This window comes from Thermobia domestica, chromosome 3, assembly GCF_964235325.1.
Source record: "Thermobia domestica chromosome 3, izTheDome1.hap1.1, whole genome shotgun sequence".
Classification (NCBI taxonomy): domain Eukaryota; kingdom Metazoa; phylum Arthropoda; class Insecta; order Zygentoma; family Lepismatidae; genus Thermobia; species Thermobia domestica.
Window position 1 is genome coordinate 147380915 of NC_137456.1, and position 20226 is coordinate 147401140.

The window sequence follows — 20226 nt, forward strand, 5'->3', positions numbered from 1 at the left end:
CAACAATCCAGTTCGAAGTAGGTGTTGTCTATGTTAAAAAAAAAATCAATTAAAACTGTTCACCGATTTTCCGATATGTTAAACAATGTCTTTTTCATTTGTATAATACAAACATAGATTAAGAGTATTGATGCTGCCTTGCATGCGTAATTTCTTGATATCAAATATGAGTTGTAATGTTTAACGTGGTGAACAATACATAACAATATTTTGTACATTGTCGACAAGCAAATGAAACTTCAATGCTAAAACATTGGTAAGTTTTAGCATTGCTAATGTTGGATTTTTTTTTATATATCGATATCCAATACACTAATTTCTTGATAAATTATTTGCTACTTCTGCCACTTGGGTCACTTTGTCATTACTTTTAGATCCGATGATCAGGAAATATCCGAAATATTAGCTCAATAGCATTTTAATCTTCCAAGTCTTCACAATTCAAATATAATTTTATTTTTATTCGACTTCCTATACTGAAAGTAAAGCAGTTGTTTTAATCACACACTGCGCAAAAAGATTTAACAAAACACTGTTTGGGCTCAGCAGTATTTCTTATATCCAACAAGAAAAGATTTACGGGCTCGCTTGATTAAATTTGGACGATCCCTTATAAGACAGTCATCTGTAATCCTCACCTGCTTGTACAGTTACGAAAGAATTTTCCCTAATAACTCAACAATAAATTAAATATTAGAGTACCCATTGTGACAAGTTATCAAATTATAACTATTCTAAGTATAACAATAAAAAGATTCAAAGTAATTCATTTGTCCCCGAGTTATTGGCAAAAGAAAATTTGTCAAGGGTGAAATACTTTCTTTTTCGTGTATACTCTTATAGACCGTGTACTTTTTTTCCAGTGCAATGTTTTGACACATACATAATTATACATTTAGTAACAAGAGGGATATAAATGTTTTGCTAGAATTACATTTAACATTGAAATGAACGTTAAGGAAAAATTAGTTTAACATTCCACGAATAAGTGATTTAGCCTAAAGGAGATGAAAAATTAATGAAAATAATAGCAAGTTAAAGTAAGCTTTTATTGGTCTCCTAACGGGAATGAATTTTCTTCGCAGAACTTGGCTAGGAGGAAAGTAGGAGGAAACGGAAGAACCCTAAGAAAAGTCACTTGGTGTTTCTCTACCAAAGATCCCACTTGGTGCGAGCTGGGACCCACGGATCAGAAGTGATCGCTCTTTTACTGAGCTAGCACGGCCTCTAACAAATATATATTTTTTAACTTTTTAGTTGTCAGTCCTAATTGGACATTAATTTTATCATATGTTTCAAAATTTCTGCGTGTCTGAATAAGGTTACTTTCATGCCCAGATAGGTCCAGTCATCTGTAATAAGACAGAACTAATATTATAAACTATGTCAAAAAAAATTAATGATAAATTAGTCTTCAAGATGCCGAAAAGAAAGAAAATTAGTACTGTTTATCGATGTTAATCTCAACATAAAAATGAGAGATCTATTGTTTTCTTTGATGATGCTGCCATTAAAGACTTTCATTTATCTTTTGGATTTTTGATAAGAACACTATATTTCTTTCTGTGGGGTATCGTAGGCATTAATTTAAAACTAAAATTTTGCATTTCTTTCATTTCAATTGGTTGAGTGGGTGGAGCTAGCGTGAACGTGGCCCCCACAGATGTTTTGTTGTTGTTGTTGTTTATTGACATTTGTGTAACGACAAAACATTTCAACATTGTTCGGTTGCTCCTCACCAGTAATTGGGCACTAACGTTTTAACATATGTATAAAATTAGCGCAGTTACGGGTGTATTATAATATACTTAATCTCCTGTATATTATAAAACAAGTAAGTATGGAGACTATGTGCATCCAGCATTTTGGCGAGTGCTCTTTACTTTCCGCCTTTACATTTGGCGGAGTATCATAAGAATTTTTAATTTCCTTGGGACTATCCCTGCCCTGCCTTTTCACCACATCGAACTGTAGGGGAAGATGGGTAAAGCAGCCACTATAAGGAATTTTAATTGTCTTTTTAGTCCTATAGAAATACGCTAACAAATAGTAAAAGTTTCTTAATATACTTCCGTCCTTAAGTTTTGAGATATATTTAAATGAAACTGTTTTGAAGTTTTATGGAGTAATTATTGATAATTTCAAGTCATGCAAAATGTCCACTTTACACGACTTAGTCGACTACAATGTCTATTGCTTATGTGATATAATTGGCGACGCCATGATACGGTGTGAGAATATATGGATTCCAACTAACTTCTTAATTTAGGGGCTTAAAGTGCAACTTTATATCCAATAGTCATCTATTATGAGCAGTGTTTCTTTCAGAAACAATGTTCCAGGGAGGCACACTTTGTATTCCGGGTGGCAATACTGATACTATTCCATTTATAATTATATTATAGACGTATTATTTTGGTCTGCTCCGGGGGACACTCTTAGAGCTCCGGGAGCAGTGCTCCCCCAAAAACAGATCTGGAAGAAACACTGATTATGAGTCCACCTAATCTGAAAGACTGGCAGAAACTGTTATAGTACGTTACCGGTAGTCATAAGAAAGGTAGCTAATATTGAATACAGAGAATTCAAATGGAAGCTAGCTAACTTCTGTTTTCAAAATAGTCAAATCCATTTATTTGTTAACACAACACAATAGCCTACACAGAAAAAAAAATCCGTTCTCCGGACAGCGGTATGTTGTACAAATAAACGGTATCCTCTCGCTTACTATAGAAATCAGTACGGAGCATACGTTATCCGTTTGCTACATAGGCACTGCCCTTAGATGTTACATCACGCTGTTGCAGGATGTCTGACATCTAACAGTTTTCCGTATATCCCATGCATATACTTATGTTACCTTCGTCAGTTATATGTTATATACGTCCATTTGTATGTGAGATCCTTACCGCCTACATTGTTTCATACGGAAAGTACGTATAGATGGAATACTTATACAGAAAGTATTATAAAACATGCGTTATCAGTTATACGTCTGTTGTATGTTAAGTCCAAAAACTACAGGAATTACGCATGTAACCTATCTTTTTAAGAACGCCACCTACATTTTTTTCTCAGTGTAATAACTTCTGTATTATTTCCATCAATAATATAGACCTAAGTACACCTATATATGAGAATACCTAGCATTTCAAGTACATAATAGGTAAACTACTGTTTCAATATTAAAATATTAATCCTAATTTATTACATAATTTATCAATATTTGGATCAATTGGAAGCGTCGGACAAAGTGGCCACAGGCACAGTGAGATGGTCACTTTACCGACCTATGCTTCTGACCACTTTACTCGACTGCACGCCATACTGTACATTTCTTTTTTTTCTTTTTTCTTTTGCCCTGAATAACAAAACTTAAATACCACTGAATAATGGAAAAATTATTAAGAACCATTACACTTAATAATAAAAATATTATATAGTCTTCAAGTTCTATATAGTTGAGAGAAAATTATTGTTAAACTAAGAATTACTCTTAGATCAACAACAGATGAAACACCTTTTTCTTCGTAGAAGTAGAACAGCAACTGAGTCTGACCTCTTTGTCTTCTAGAACTATCATGGAAACTACCGCAACTGATCGGGCCTACCTGCGATAGAGGTCAGGTGTATACAGGCGAGAAAATTGCCGATGGCTACCTTATCCGCCCTGGCCACTTTATACTCCCTTCCCCTATATGAATGAAAGCCACGTCTAAAATAATGAATTCGCCTTTTCATCTAACATTCTGTTCTCGAATTATGACTGCTTTTTCATTCTTCCAACAAATGTTTGACGTTTTTGATTAGAGCGGAAAGAAATGTTTCTTCGCCAATTTTGATGTCAAGAATCATCCCCCAAAATGTGTTTATGTTGTTTTCGAACCCTAATGTCAACTTGTGCTGTATGCTTGAGAGTATGTGTGTTCGTATGTTAGAGAATGTTTGGAAATTTTGGTAATGTAATCAGCGTAGAAAAACCTTAAATTAACGTGTTTAGCTTTAATTACGGATTCTTACCAAATATTGTGATCCATTGTCCCTCCGTGTATCTATCATGAATGCCAACAGAAGCATAATTGTCTCGGTGATTGTGGAAAACATATCTTGGTTGTCTGTCCAACATCTGCCGCAAAACTTCTGCTTCTTCTCCTGAGTTGACAATAGCTAAATGGGCACCTTCTTCTTCACAAACTTTAATAGCGTCATCAAAAGCTTTTATATTCGTGTGAAACTTGTAATAGCCAATACCATGGAAATATTCGTAGTCCTGAGGAATCGAAACTAAAAAGAATAATTAAACTTTTGCTATCTTCAATAAAATATTCTTTAAAAAGAAACAAAATATCAGGTTATAGCAAAAAAAAAAAAAATAAATAAATAAAAAAAAACATTGAACATTTATGTTACTAAATATCTTAATTAGAGAAATAACTCAATACTAGAATAGTATACGAAGTGTGGCTTTATACCTATTTGGGTAAGTGTAGAAATACGTTGAATGCAGTTGGTTCCTCACATACATCAGACAAAACTCATCGGAACGTTTGCCCGTCCAAGCGTTGGTCGACATTTTGATATCTTTGCTAGAATTATCCGAGAGAATCGTCTGGCCATTTTCACCGATGACATGAAATTGTGGAGAATGGAAGATCATATTTTCTTTTATTGATACTATCTTTTCTTTCAGGTTATAAGTATCAAATGTTGAGTGGTATTTTCGAATAGAGAAATTATGAAAAGAATTCATTCAGCCAAGATCAGATTAGACATGAACTCATTGTGGTAGACATTCTTTCCTATGTAACGTAATTCATTAAGTACAATATATTATATACTGTTATGCATGTATATATTATATATCATGTACAATATAATAAGTACCGAATCATTATATTATATTTTAATTATTTTGTTTTCACAGATTACTATTGCAGGGATCAAGTGCAGCGGAAGCACACTCTCTATCCACTAATCCAGTTGGGAAGACTTCTAAAATATGAAGCAGCACCACTATGACTAAAGATTATCTTCAACCTAGAACTAGAATTGCCATATTTCAAAAATGAAAATCCGGGACGCTACTATATTATGAGAGTCCATGAAATGGTATAAATGGAAAAAAGTGTTATATACTAATTTACATTCTTCTATTCATAAAGTTGTTCAAGTATTACGTAATCGCATTTTTAGTCATTTTGGTAGTCCTTCTCCTCCCTAGTCAAGCAGATGATTTACCCCACCCCTGGTTACATTTCTTTCTTTCTTTTTCTTTTTTTTTTTAATTTCTCAGGATCTGTTACGTTTCGTGGCTTTCAGAGTCTGTTTTAGCTCATACAAGGTTTGATATTTCCTTTCACACGTTTCGTCTGTTCGTGTTGTATCTAGAACGGTTAATTCATTGGCAATATGTTCTGGCGGCCACATATTACTTCTTTCGTTGACTTTTTACTTTATTTATGTTACGAGAATAATGATATATCTAATCCTATGAAAAAGAAAACTACAATATTCCCTTCCTCCCTCCTTCGCTGAAATCCGGGACATTTAAGCATACCGAGAAATATTTTCGGGACGCCGGGACGAAGGTGTCGATTCTGTTACGATCACGGATTTTTCGGGACGAACCCTACCTACAATTCTTCGCCAGAGTGCTTTAAAACAGATAGCTTCGAACGATTGCTGTAATTTGGAATGAATAGAAACTTCATTTGATTAATTATGTGGCACGAACTGCCGAGAGAAAGCCAGAAAAGACATGCTATTTATCAATATTTCATTATTTTCTATGTTTTCACAGTACAGAATCTTCCTTTGTGATACACCTCAAGTGCATGCGTCGAGATGAAGCATCATAAGAAATAAAGCTCAGATAGATGTTGCTGCTGATAAAATTGTAATTTCTGCATTAGCAGATGATAATAATGTCCCCATTTCACAGAATGTGAAAGTTCCGTAGTCAGTGGATCGAAAGAATAATGATGAGGATCGTGAACTAGGATTGTTTTCCTGTCACATTAAGGTATTACACTCCATCAAGAACGTTAGGTCATGTAAGGCATTCATCTTTAGAAAGCTCTAATGATTATTGAGTTTACCATATTGGTAAATATTTCGGCTAGGAGCTCTCACTCAAGGCAAAATAATATTCCTCTTGAAACCCATTGCTAGCGATTCTCTTGATGTCAGTGAGTTTATTGTAGTCAACAAAAATGGAAAGTTACTAGACACTTACACGCTACTTGAAGTGGATGAAGTTTCAAGCGATGAGTATGTGGGAATATTCTAAGAAACAGCATCACGGACAACACAATTTACATAAGGAAATAAAGCATTACGTTTCCCGTATAGTGTTACCATTAGGAAACTATGTGTACTCACTGCTCTTCCTCTTACTTTCAAAGCAAGAAAAGTTTTCATTATGATTTCAGCTACTTGAGTGCTTTTAGAAAGTTCTTATTCCTGTAAATTCGATACCCAAAAGTTTACTTTCTAACACTTTCTGTAAAGATGCCTGTTTCCTTTACAGAAGAACAGAACTTTGTTAACTGAAATAAACGTTTCTGTTTATCCCTGTAATGATCAAATTAAAACCATCCACATATCTAACTAGGGAAAGTCGCGAGGTGTTACTCTGATTTCTTATCGATACTATACTGAATCCACTAATTTTTACATACGAAACAATTGCGCAGAGAAATCCTCGATCGCAAGCGTGTTTGAATTACGAGCGTCAAAAATTCAAAATTGAACATATTTTGTAAAAAACTTTGAAGTAAGTACTTTTCTAGATACACACTTAATTTTTAATATCGGGAATTTTCCTCGGTGTCCTGCACAGTAATGAGGTCAAAATGCACGCATTTTGTATAGTAAGGGGAATTATTAGAGAGGGATTGAAGAGTAATAGTGTCTCACAGCTTGGAAATTATTTTCCGTTTGGCACACAGGGTCGATAGCCTGATAAAATATATTTTCCACCCCTATTCGACTGTATTATCATTCAAATGTCACTTTTGTGTGTGCCACGTTCAATTTGAACAATAACATTTGTCCGCGAAACGCTTGGCCGCTGAACCAACGTGAACAGAGCTCCGAACCCATTCGGCCTCTGCATATGAGTTGTGGAAGACAGTGTTTCAATTCTCATCTCTAGCTTTTTAAAATTTTCAGCGGATTTTAATGGAGATTGTCAGAAAATAATGATTAAACTTGAAGAATATTTTACGATTATTGCCGATAAATGTGTCCAAAAAGCAAGCAATCGACTAGCGACGACGTATGCAAACATCGGTTTTCTCCAGAATAAAAGTTATGTTGTTCAAACTTTTGATCGCACATTTCCTCTCTCTCTCTTGTTGAGTTGAGTTGATTTTAGTTTAGCGTCCCTTTCAGCAGCGAGGCTATATGAGACGTGGACCTACTGATTAAAGTGGAATCCGAACCACATGAGCTCCCGCCAGGAATCGAACCCGGGTCTCCCACGCCAAAGGCGCGTACGCTAACCGCTTAGCCACGGAGGAGCTCTCTCTCTCTCTCTCTCTCTCTCTATATATATATATATATATGTATATATATATATATATATATATATATATATATATATATATATATATATATATATATATATATATATATATATATATATATAGAGAGAGAGAGAGAGAGAGAGAGAGAGAGAGAGAGAGTGGAAATCTATAATTTCGGTCTATTTTATCGCCGAATAGGTATTTTCAAATATACGCTGGTATTTGGCCAATATTTTCCCACATTAGGTATTTCAACTCGTTGAAAACTAAAAACGTATGACAAGATGTATTGAAACACAGTCTTCCGCAATGCATACGCATAGGCCAACAGGGTTCGGAGTTCCACTCAGGTTAGTCCTGCTATGGCACTGCGCGATTTGTTTGAAGCTCCGACTTCGCGCGACTGACTATAGATAAATGAAATGCCAGCGGTATAAACTAATATTTGTATTCATTGTCAGTGATAATGTGTGGTGTTTTTTATTATTGTGCGGGGGGTAAACTTCATTTTAACAATAAACTGAGTTCTGTTTTCCACATATGATAATATGTTATAGTGCGCAAAGCACAAAATTTTTGTTGCATAGCTTACTTGGGCAAAACCACACTTTTGTGACAGAGCCTTTTGAGAAAATATTGTTCTCACTTCTACCTATAGAAGGCAAGAATATCACAATATATATTATCAGAAGATTAATTATGAATAACACGATGTTCTTCATTAAATTTCGCACGCCTGGCATAGCGTTACAGAGACAAATGTCATTGTTCAATTTGAAGGTGGCCATACAGAAAACGGATATTTGATGACAATACAGTAGAATAGGGTTAGCAAACATATTTTATTAGCTTATCGACCCGGTGTGCGGAACAAAGAAAATTTGCAAGTTGTAAAGCGCCATTACTCTTCACCGCTCTCCAATAAGTGCCTTTATCTTGGAAACTGTCTATGTTTTGACCTTCTCAACTGTACTGAACACCCAATACTACCTTCAATACAAAATTGAAACATCTATCTCAAGAAATGGTTACTTAAAACTTTCTGCATAATCAGTTCAAGTTTCAACTTTTAACGTTCTAATTCAGACACGTTTGTAATCGGGAATTTCTTCGAATGCATAATTGCTTCATATGTAGAAACGAGTTGAATGAGCATAGTATCTATGTGAAGTCAGACTAACACCGCGCGACATTCCCTAGTACGTTATTACCTATATCCACCTCTAGTAAGTTATTACTTATGTTTAACCTCTACAACAGCATCTACACATCTTACAATAGCATTTACCTAGTTCTGTGTTGCTAATAATAAACAACCTAGATCTGTTCCCTTATATATGTTTTCCGACGTCAATGCATCGTATTACTCTGACGAGTAAAGTCGAATAACTTCAGGACTTTCCCTCGTGCACCAAACACTTGATTCGTCTACATGTGGATTTAGTCTTGGTTAAATGCTAAACATTCACAGAACTAACTGTTATTATGACAAAATGCAAAAGATGACAGAAGGATAACTTTCCTGTATCTCATGGCACAATAATAGAGTAAAATCATGATTGGTAAATATTTACTTATACAAAACAATATATCATTCTTTGATTAAAGACAACATTTCGTGACACAAATTTATACCTTACCTATTTCCGCTGTTTCAATTTCATTTATTTCAGCTTCCATATGTAAAGAACGGCCCTCGCTGGATTGAGCTTTCTCTATATTTATGACCCAGGAGTTGGGAATTTCTTTAGCCTTCAAGTCTGCAGTCAAATTTGCTCCCCATTTGCCGATAGAATTTTCGTTGTCTTCTATGTTGATTTGAAGATCAGGAATATTCTTACTGGCAGGTGCAGAGTGGCAATATCTTGTACAATATCCTAATACTGTAAATATTATGTACAGAGTAGTGCTCATTTTGTGTTGTAATGTGTTTCCCACAGACTACAACGAAACAGAAGCAGTAATAAGCATAAAAAATGAACTGAGAAGTTTGAGAAACACATTTTTCTTAACAAAAACCCATCATTTTAAGTCACCTGCTTTTTTCTCAACTAAATTTTTATGGCTGACAAATACTACTAGAACGATTAGTTCACTTTCTAGGCTTACAAACAATGCTATGGATTAGTATAAGGCTACCGCTCACTGGCAACACTTTGTCGGGCAACTATCTTGTTCCTCTGGCTAAATGCATTGAATCTTATGGGAGTCCGCTCACTGAGGCGACGGCGACAGAAAACTTGCCGAGGTGTCACCAAGCAGGGCGACAGCAGGGCAGCAGCTCGGCGACGGAACAGTTGCGCAACATCTAAAAGTACATTGTGTTTTATGGGCGTCTGCTCATTGCGGCGACGGCGACAGAAAAGTTGCCGAGGTTCCTCCAAGCAGAGAAAGAAAAAAAATAAATGTCTTCTACAAGTTTTTTTTTTTTTTCACATGCATAACAGTTTGTTCCGTGTGTAGCGCGTGAAAAGAAGTGTTCGCAATGGAAGCTAATACATGTATGTCTTTAATTAATGATGAAGACCATGAAAAATTAATTGAGGAAATAGAGAAACGTTCAGCGTTATATAAAAATTAGTTTGCAAGAATAGCTATTCAGATATAAATTTGAAAAAGAAATTACAAACTACTATTTTTATTGAGTTCCCACAACTAGAAAAAATACAGATAAAATTATCATTCTCAATTTTCTTTACACTTCAAATGTTAAAAAAAAGAAAAGAAAAAAAAACTGTACAGTATAAAAATGACCGAATTTAAAACTTGAAGAGTAGGCGGAAAGCTAACTTTCGTTTTGTTAATTATTTCAAATCGTTTTATATTTTCATTGTTATTGTTATATTTTGATTCGAATAATCGTTCCCGTTCGTATTATAGTTATTTATGATGTAAAATGCTCTTATCTTTTGTGAATCATTCACGCTACCCAGCGCCGTAACTTAGATTTTTTTCTGGCGGGCAAGCATTAATACGCGTATTTGGGCCCCTTACATAAGATTTTTTTTTCTAATTCATGCCCCCCTCTTTCCATCTCTCTCGTACTCTTTATGGGCACCCCGGAACCTGTGGGCACTCCCACACGGCAAGGTCAGCAGGGCCGTAAGTTACGCTCCTGGGTCCGACCTGCCGTACTTAACAAATTAATTAAGGGGACAATGTTGACAAATCTCAAAGCCATACGAATAAATATTATTTCTAAGGCCCCTAATAATGGACAATTTTTACTGAAATGGGCCCACTACCAGTGCTTAAAGTGACATCAGATGAGGTGAAGGTATGGAATAAATATGACCATTTAGAGCAGGGGCGGACTGGCAACCATAGGGTCCACCCTGCTAAACTGAAATGAGGGACCACTGTATAAAAATGTAAAAAAATGTACTTGGCATTCTTCATATGTATTACATTTAAAAGTCCATCTTCGAACCTATAAATAGTATCCCATATATTCATACAAAAGCAAAACATTAATTACAAAAAATCTGAAGTAGGAACATTTTAATAGTAACTCATACAGTGTGTAATTGGCATTATCATTTTTTATTGTAAACACACACAATACCAGAATTTTTACTTTCAGTTATTTATATAGTGCTATTGTTTTTTTATGTAATGAATTTAAACCATTTATTTAAACAAATGAGTGTCATGTTTTAGAAAACCCAAAATATATACATGTGCAATAAATAAAAACTAATCTTAAGTCAACTTTGAAACACTAAATAATTAAAGCACTGACAGAAATAATGTAAGTTTCTTTCCTCATAAATCAGTTCTAATATCAAATTGGTTGAAAGTTTCTACTGAATTGCATACTGTAACCTAATATAATATAATACTAATATGAATGCCAGAAATGTATCCTAATATTAATATCTTCATTATGCCCCAGTTACATTCACAATTTCAAATATTTACCTAATTCTTTGGAGCTAGATACAAGATCGTCAATCACTTTATCGTAATCAAACACATATGATCTTTCTATGTATAAAAGAATAAAGTCTTCCAACAAATCTTGTCCAAGCGATGAACGCAACCGATTTTTGATCACTTTCATAAACTTGGGTAGGCTACACGATAGAGTTAGAACATATTTATACGCTTTATACAACGATGGATATAATGGACCATAAAGATTTAATTCGTGAAGCAGGTGCAGTGCAGAAACTAGACACACTTTACACTGTCTTTCAGGTTTGCATTTCCATTCATCTTCCTTCTCACTCTCAGTTTCATTATCTCTTCTTCATTTTCCTCTTTTTCACTACTATGAGCATATTGCTCGCTGCCATGCTCATTTCTTAAAATATCCTGCTTTTTACATATTGGTGGATTATAATCTCTATAATGACGAGCAAATTGGAGCAGTTCCTCTTGAATTATGCGTCGTTTTGGCTAAAATTATTCGAGTCATGAGTCGGGTCGGGTCGACGTTCAACTCGACCCGAGAAGGATTTAGCCGAAACGGCGCATAAGAAAGTTGACCTGAGCGAACCCGTGGCTAGAGCAGCCCTGGCCCTAGTGTAGATGACCTGACCCGACCCGACCCCTGACCCATGAAAGCCTGATCTGACCCGTTTGAAAGCACTACGCGGCAGCAAACAGTTCAGTTAATTTCGTGTTCGCCTGTTAAAATTGTATAATTTCAAGTAAAAATAACCATAAAAGATAAGCTACAATTGACTGAAATCATCCAAAGACGTGGTGTATACATTATAATTTATAAACACCTTAGACAGAAAAAGAAAAAAAAAATACCTGGCAACTGTCCTGCAGTACTCGAATGAGTCACATCACGCTCATTTGTTTCTTGGGGCTTCACAGACTGAAATAGCCTACGTTATTTTGGGTCAGATGCAGCTTTTTGTAAATCACATTTTCGTTTGTTCTCGCATTTTAGCACCACTTTTATATTTTTTTTTTCTTACAATCACTCCTACCATCCATACTGACACAACCACATCTGTCTTCCACGACAAACGACATGTAACTGGTGTTCCAATATTTGAATTGCTGCTATCGGATTTGCTCTTCGATGTCATATACAAATAAAAGACGAGGCGAGGGCAGCAACTTCATAGTAACTGTTTGAGGTTTGCATAAAACAAACGTTGAGAGTAGCAACTAATTTCTTTTTGCTTTACAGCACTGAAAAAAAAATCAACGAAGTCTGATCCGATTTCATTCTTCGAAGTTTTGTCTGAGGACAACGCAGTTCTAAAGCGTTCCGGATCCACCTCTACTTTCCACAATAACAATATCTACGAAACTATTGTTTCTTTAAAACATCGCCACTCGCCGGCTAGTAAATGGATCGGAGTAGGCAATGGTATCCAAATCCAATAACAGTCTGAAATCTACTGTTTCTTATATTTAAAAAAGTATTAGTTAACGTGCTCGTTTTTAACAGCTGCTGTATCACAACCTCCGCAATGTTTTAGGGCCTGATTGTCTCATAGACGGAACCTTTTGAATTCGATAAACGTGAAGAATAAGGTCTGTTCATGAAAGTTTAACTTTACGTTTCTTTTTAATGCAAAACACAAGTTTGCGGGAGTTACCCTGCCATATTATTGATGCTGGTAGGTTTAATTGAGCACATCTTTTTAAAATTGGTGGAGGGGGCCCACCTGTTTGGGGAGTCCACCCTGCATTTGCAGGGTAGCAGGGTGGGCCAGTCCGCCCCTGATTTAGAGCAGTAATTTCGACATAAGCCTAAAGAGCATCTCTACTCCTGACATTTTTGCACCATTTTTGACGTGAAAATATATAGGAAGAGAGAGAGAGAGAGAGAGAGAGAGAGAGAGAGAGAGAGAGAGGACTAATATGCCAATGTTTTACTCCCCAGTATCATCAGCCTAGTATTCAGTGAATAGAGTTTTCCGTTGTATTACATTGTATTACACTAGTATTTAATGATTCTTTCCAATCTTATTTCCAGTTTCAAAAGCTTCTTCTGGTCTCGTCTCGTGATCAACACTAGTTTTCTTATTGAACACGGAAGTCCAGACAATGTAATAAGAATAATTTTGATTTTTTAAAAAAACTCCTGTCAATGACAGGGGCGGATCCAGGTTAAACATCTTAGGCGAGTGGTAAGATATATATATATATATATATATATATATATATATATATATATATATATATATATATATATATATATATATATATATATATATATTTTTTTTTTTTTTTTGAGGGGGTGGAATTGCTCACCGAAATGTTGAAAAAATAAGAGCACAAATTCTATCATTGAATAGAGTGATAGGGAATTGTTATTTACTTTTGAAGCAGCAGCAACGAAATATTTGATAGTACAAACATATTTGTTGACTCAATGCTAACATCGTATTTATTTCTATGTGTAAACCATGTTGTTTTCTGCACGCAAATTACAATTTAAGTAAGTTATTTTTACCGGTATGCCATACCGGCGGCTTTTCGAACTTTCGGATGCATAACTGGCTCATACCGCCTCGACTCATTTTTGTTTTATTTACCTTTCGTGTGTTGTTATGTTTATGTGATGAAGTGAATCTGCTTGATGCTTCATTTATAATTTCATGTTCATATCGTATATGGACTAAGAAAATTTTGTCTTAAAGTGGACCCCCTCGAACAGCGGGGAGCTTCCCTGGGGGCAATTGCCCCTTGCCCCCCGCACAATTTACGGCCCTGGCGCCATCTTCAAAACTTTGATAGCAATAGCGTATTTAGGATATTTTTTTTTCATTACTTCTAAGAATTGCAAGAACAATTTAATAGATGTTGTTACAATAGTGTTATATATGCCATCTGAGTCCTTCCCCCCCACCCTCATTGTTAATCTCTTCAAATTGTTTAGTTCCGCATTTCAGATGGGTCTCCCACTGTCGAAGAAATGATTCTCAGAACTTTCATGTCTTGCTTTGAACTTCAACACATCCGAAAACTCGAGCAGGCTTATTCCGAGTGTGAATTGACAAAGAACTACCCCTCATGACTATGTTAAAGGTGCCCACTCTAGAATTCATTTTTAATAGATCTTTTGTACTAATTTGAGGGAGCTCCAATTTTGAGATTATTTTTCTTCAGGCCCCTTGAATAGATGTTAGTAAAGATAGTTCTATTCACTGTTTAGTTTGTAAAATGTTTCCTTCAGCAATCTCTCACTGTATATACGATGTACCCAGTATTACTTTTTTCTTCTTTTTTCCTTCTTAAGTTCAACATTAGCTCACAAACAATATCACATTCTTTGAAGTTCATCGTATTGTATGATATCAAATGCCCGGCAATTTTTCTGTTGCTGTCGCCAGTGAACGAGGGTTTGGCAACAACAAAAATGTTTTGTCGCCGTGAAGTTGCTGACTGTAGGCGACAGCGACAAGATAGTTGCGCAACTGTTTTGTTGCCAGTTAGCGGTAAGTCTAAGATGTATCGTATGTCGAAACTATCTGTATGCATGGATGACCTTCTGTAAAAGATAAGAAGAAACACAATTTTAACATGAGTCATGGTTCCAATAGTACGTTTTATTTCTAACTTGGTTGTTGTATTAATAGTCCAGTCCCTGTCCATAACACCCGTAGGAATTTTGAGGTGAACTAAGTTTCTCTTCAGATCTAAGTAAGACACGTCTCAGTGATGGAAAAAATCTTGGGTGATCATCTGGCAACCCGGGCATAAGTTGGCAAATTGGAAATTCAATATGGCGGCATGCGAAAATGCCATATTTACCTAAAACACGAATATCTCATCATTAAATGAAGCTAGAAACTTCATTCTTGTACCGAATTCAAGATAATGAACACTGCAATCAAGAAACATTCGTAATATCGAAACATAGTGCCGCCATTTTTAAATATGGCGGCAGGTTTTTCGAAATTTCGATTTTTTTTCGTAACCTATTATCATTTATTCGAAGATAACTACGAAACTATAAGAGATACCACAAACATACCTAAAGTAAACGGGATAGAGCATAATGAGAGCTTTCCAACGGTACCAATATCTTTTCTCTATCTTTAAATTTGACGGAGTTATTGAAATTTTAGTAGCTCAAGGTGTTTGGCTTCAGATTAAGTTAAGAAAGGTTAAGCGCTAAAGCAAAACTATCCATGATAAACATGCACAAGTTTTAATGCTGATAAATTACTCTAAGATCTTACAGTGAGATTTCTAGGTAAAAGTGCAAATGGTTAATAATAATAATAATAATAATAATAATAATAATAATAATAATAATAATAATAATAATAATAATAATAATAATAATAATAATAATAATAATAATAATAATAATAATAATAAATTGTGGTTTCTAAAATAATAAATCAACAATTTCAGTAGAAGAAAGCAATATAATTAAAAGTTATATAAAGTTAGTACACTAATACAAATAATAATAAAAGCACATATTTATAATAACAAAGCTTTATGAAAGTACTTGGTTTTGGTTTTCTTACAATCCTGTGATGAAATATTTTGATCGTTCTTGTTCAGGGCAACTAATTAAATGTTATTAATAAGTTCGTTGCATATTTTGTCTACATGGATTGAGTTACAGTTCGTTACGTTACCGATTATTACCCCTTTGGGGATCCTATGGTACAATTTGTACCATATGCACTTTTCATGGTACATTGCGTTATTTCTCTTCTATTTGAGCTTTTTCGTCCGGTTTTTTTTTTGTTTTTTTGTTTTTTTGTTTTCCAAGTCCAGAGGCCTTGTAGAAGACATTACGTATGGTTTCAGACCGTCCTGCGTCCAGACATAGGAGGTGATGACGTCATAAGTCAAAAATTTATTTTCTCATTTTCTAAGCCTATGTTCAATATTTTTTGGCGGGCTTATTTTTTTACGTAGAAGATTGAAATTTTGCACAAACATTCAGTCTACCGAGTACTATTTACCAGATTTTTTGTTCTGATGTCAGTGCTAAAACAGGGAGGGAACCAGAGGGGAAAAGGGGTAAAAATAGGGATCTTTTTACCCCCAAAATCCCGTATTTCGTCATTTTCCCGCCAAAAAACATGATAGGACCACGTGAGTCATACCGTCTGAAAGGCCGTTCCATTCTGAAGAGAATGACGGTCGAATTATTATTCTAGGGTAATTAGGGACGTCTCAGGGATTTTTTTGAAAAATATACTTCTATATAGGGAAATATGGTGCATTGTCGGTATATATATTTTTTGGCGGGCTTATTTTTGAACGTAGAAGATTGAAATTTTGCACAAATATTCAGTCTACCGAGTACTATTTACCAGATTTTTTTGTTCCGATGTCAGTGCTAAAACAGGGAGGGGGAACCAGAGGGGCAAGGGGGTAAAAATAGGGATTTTTTACCTCAAAAATCCCGTATTTCGTCATTTTCCCGCCAAAAAACATGATAGGACCACGTGAATCATACCGTCTGAAAGGCCGTTCCATTCTGAAGAAAACGACGGTCGAATTATTATTCTAGGGTAATTAGGGCCGTCTCAGTGAATGTTTATCCAAATATACTTCTGTATAGGGTAAAAGTGGGGCATGGTAGGGAAATTTTTTCTGGCGGGCCTATTTTTTCACGTAGAAGATTGAAATTTTGCACAAACATTCAGTCCACCGAGTAGTATTTACCAGAAGTTTTTTTCCGATTTCTGCTTAAAAACAGGGGGGTCCAGAGGGGCAAAAGTTGAAAAAAGGGAAATTTTGCCCCAAAAAATCTCTTTTTACAGGAATTTCCCGCCTTAGATACATGATGGAGACATATGAATGGTACCGCCTGAAAAAACAGTTCTATTCTGAACAGAATGATTGGCGGATTATAGTCCTAGGGTAATTAGGGATGTCTCAGGAATTTTTTCCCTGAGATCATACTGTTTTATGGTACTTTGGGCCACTGTGGGAATTTTTGATAAAAATTGTCCCGCCCTTACTATTCAAGATAGAAACTTGAAATTTGGCACACACATTCAGTATACCAAGTACAATTTCTCAGATTTTTTTTTAGATGGCTACGATCACACAGGGGGGGTCCAGGGGGGGCAAATTTCGAGAAAAAATTTTTCCCTCCGAAATTTTCACTTTGACATTTTTTCCGGCTTCTGGTATATGGTATGAGCACGCAAGTGGTACCGTTTGGAAGCCAGCTCTATTCTGAAAAGAATGAGGTATGAACCATGATCCTAGGATAAATAGTGACGATGCAGTAGCCGCTTGACTGAAAGTCTAAAAAATAGCCCAAAAAGCCAGGATCCCAAAAGGGTTACAAATCATTTTGCACTTACAAAAGGCCGTACAACTGACAATTTTTTAGGCATTTGCATCGTCTTGTAGAACAACTCTTGCAAGTACATGTTCGAATAACATCTTCTGGTAGCTCATTAATGCTAGTATCCGGTGTGAGCGATGAATCATCTGCATTGTATGTCCATCCAAAATCCGTTGGATCTAATGGTTCTTCTTTTACGCCTAACACTGTAGAATACGAATTGAATATACCATGTAAAAGGATCTTTTCAGGTGACCCTGTAATGACGAACTGGTGCAAGGTAATTCCTGTAAGCTATGAAGACTACTTTGATTCATAATTTCAAATTGGAGAGTGTCAAATGTCTTAGATCTTGAGCCTGATTTTACAACCCTGACCAAATATTCTGCAGCAAGTTCCAAGAAAAGACTTCGTCCAAATTTGCAGATACTTTTCCGTTTCTGACTTAAGAGCGGATATTTTGTTACCTATCTTACTGGTAACATCAGATCCTGTAAGAAAATGTGCTGCAAGAAGGGCATCTGTTGCTGCACCTATTTCGTTGACAAGTGTGTGAATTGGTATAATATCGGATTTCGATTTTCGCATCCATAATTCTGAAAGTCCATTTTCATGTAGGATCTTGTAAAAATGAATCAGTAAAACAAACACATCTGTGTCATTTGAGAGCACTACAACGCGTTGCATCCCATGCTTAACCGCATGGAAAACGTGAGGGATAATGCGTATGTCAGCCTCCTCAACAGCTACTTTGAGAGTTCCTGATATTTCCGTGAATCTCTTATCTTTGATTGATACAGCTGGAGTAGGACCACCGTCAAGCAAGACGCCACTGATAATAGTTTCTCAATCTCGATTTATTGTAACTGTCTTCAAAAATTCAGCCAGAGCAGCCTGAATCAAACTTTGTTCTCAGATGATGCCCAAAATCTGTCCATCCGTACAGGAAGTGTTGTGGTAGTGTCAATGGTAGTGGCTGTATAGAAAATCTTCTTTCCCTCTCAGCACTTTTGATTGATGTTGAAAGATAGCTATCAAACACATAGTCGACACGGCTGAATTTGCAGGCATTATTTACAATGGTGTCAAGTGATGTGAACGAGTCTTTAAATGTGACATTTCCTTTAACTTTGAGTCTTCGAAACTGGTTCATTACATCAACTACAACACAGGTTTCGAGAGGATCATTTTTCTGGAAATTTATGGCCGTGGTATCTAATCTTTTTATCAAAATATTCATAAGCTGAGACTTTGAGGGTTTCGTAGTGGCGCCGTTCTCATCTAGTAAGGGTAAAGGTGAAATATCATAACTAAGAATTTCTGTCATCGACAATCCTCTCTCCTTGGCAATTTCTACTTTTTTTGAACTAGTAATTGATTCTTAATAACGCTTCTCACAGTTTTCTTTTTCATCTGCTAGGTTGTGTTATACTTCGAAATGTGGGAAGATTTTGTCTGTGAATGGGTGCCATCGGTGATTTCGAGCGAGATATAAACCTTTCCTGTCGGAATGTGGCAAAAGCTTCTTCGGCAGTCATCAAAAAATGTAAAAGTTTCTTAGCACTCGATTCTGGGACACACTCATTGGTTAGAAGGTTGTGAAGCTTCACTTCGCCATTCACAATATATGCTCTCAATGCTTTTAATGTACTGGAACATGTTTTGGATGCTTTCTTCCATTTTATTTTTGAGCCTTCCTGTTAATTCATGATTCATTTTTAACTCATAATCACACGGTGTAACATTAAGAACAGACTGAAATGTTTTTCGTATGAGCAGTACTTCATGGTAAGCAAGCTCCCATTCTGCAATATATTCCTTCCTTTTTGTTTGGTCAGTAATCCCTCCAGCTGATTTTTGAGAACGATTTATTGTCTGTTCGAGAGTCATGTCAATACCCACAGCGTTAAATTTTCCACTTGTCCTTCGTACAACAAAATGTCCTTGTTTGAACTTGGCGTGTTTCAAGATTCAGCATTTGCTCAAAGAATAGTAAACCCCATCTCAAATAGTTTATTCTGTCAAATACCTGAAAAACTGGAAGGATATCTTTTAGTGTTTGAAGATAGAGACTCCAATTACCTTCTCTGTCAGCTCTTATGAGGTTCTTTAAAAACTTATTAGATGTAAGAACCCCTCAAGGGATTGACACTGCTCAGACATTCTCATCTGCTCTTCAGTGAAAACATTTAAGGCTTCCAAAACTTCCTGTGATGCTTCAATCAACTCTTTAAACTTTGCTTGCGCATCTTCTGCTGTTGAGTGATTCATAGCAGTGAGAACTTCTGCAACTCTTGTAGATAACTGATAATCATCGTCAGAAGTATGCAAAAATGCTTTCCACTTTAATCTCTCCACAACTTCTGCTAACATTAACATTCCTTTGAGTGACCTTACATAATTACTCCCTTGAAGGACATTTTCAGCAACTTTAACACCAAACACGTGATT

At 35.7% G+C, this 20226-nt stretch overlaps 2 protein-coding genes and 1 long non-coding RNA gene across 5 annotated transcripts in view; 1 reads left to right on the plus strand and 2 right to left on the minus strand.

Moving 5' to 3' along the window:
• The window catches only part of LOC145680799 (uncharacterized), a 241866-nt gene extending 236690 nt beyond the window's left edge, over positions 1-5176 (plus strand). For both annotated transcript variants that reach the window (XR_014130679.1, XR_014130680.1), the window contains one exon: positions 4925-5176. This is a non-coding gene — a long non-coding RNA (uncharacterized LOC145680799). The remainder of the gene's footprint in view (positions 1-4924) is intronic.
• The window catches only part of LOC145681990 (uncharacterized), a 104103-nt gene that overhangs the window by 58540 nt on the left and 25337 nt on the right, over positions 1-20226 (minus strand). The window contains exon 8 of the mRNA XM_081753591.1: positions 17792-17981. Within this exon, the coding sequence (XP_081609717.1) occupies positions 17792-17981 (190 nt within the window). The remainder of the gene's footprint in view (positions 1-17791; positions 17982-20226) is intronic.
• Positions 1-20226, minus strand: part of LOC145680798 (hemolymph lipopolysaccharide-binding protein-like) — a 40058-nt gene that overhangs the window by 9209 nt on the left and 10623 nt on the right. Inside the window, exons 1-3 of one of the 2 annotated variants that reach the window (XM_081751847.1) lie at positions 12294-12408; positions 9170-9470; positions 4021-4284 (exon numbers count right to left, since the gene is read on the minus strand). In XM_081751847.1, the coding sequence (XP_081607973.1) occupies positions 4021-4284; positions 9170-9443 (538 nt within the window). In that variant the 5' untranslated portion in view covers positions 9444-9470; positions 12294-12408. Of the gene's footprint in view, positions 1-4020; positions 4285-9169; positions 9471-12293; positions 12409-20226 lie in introns of those variants that run through there. The other variant, XM_081751846.1, reaches the window with a different exon arrangement.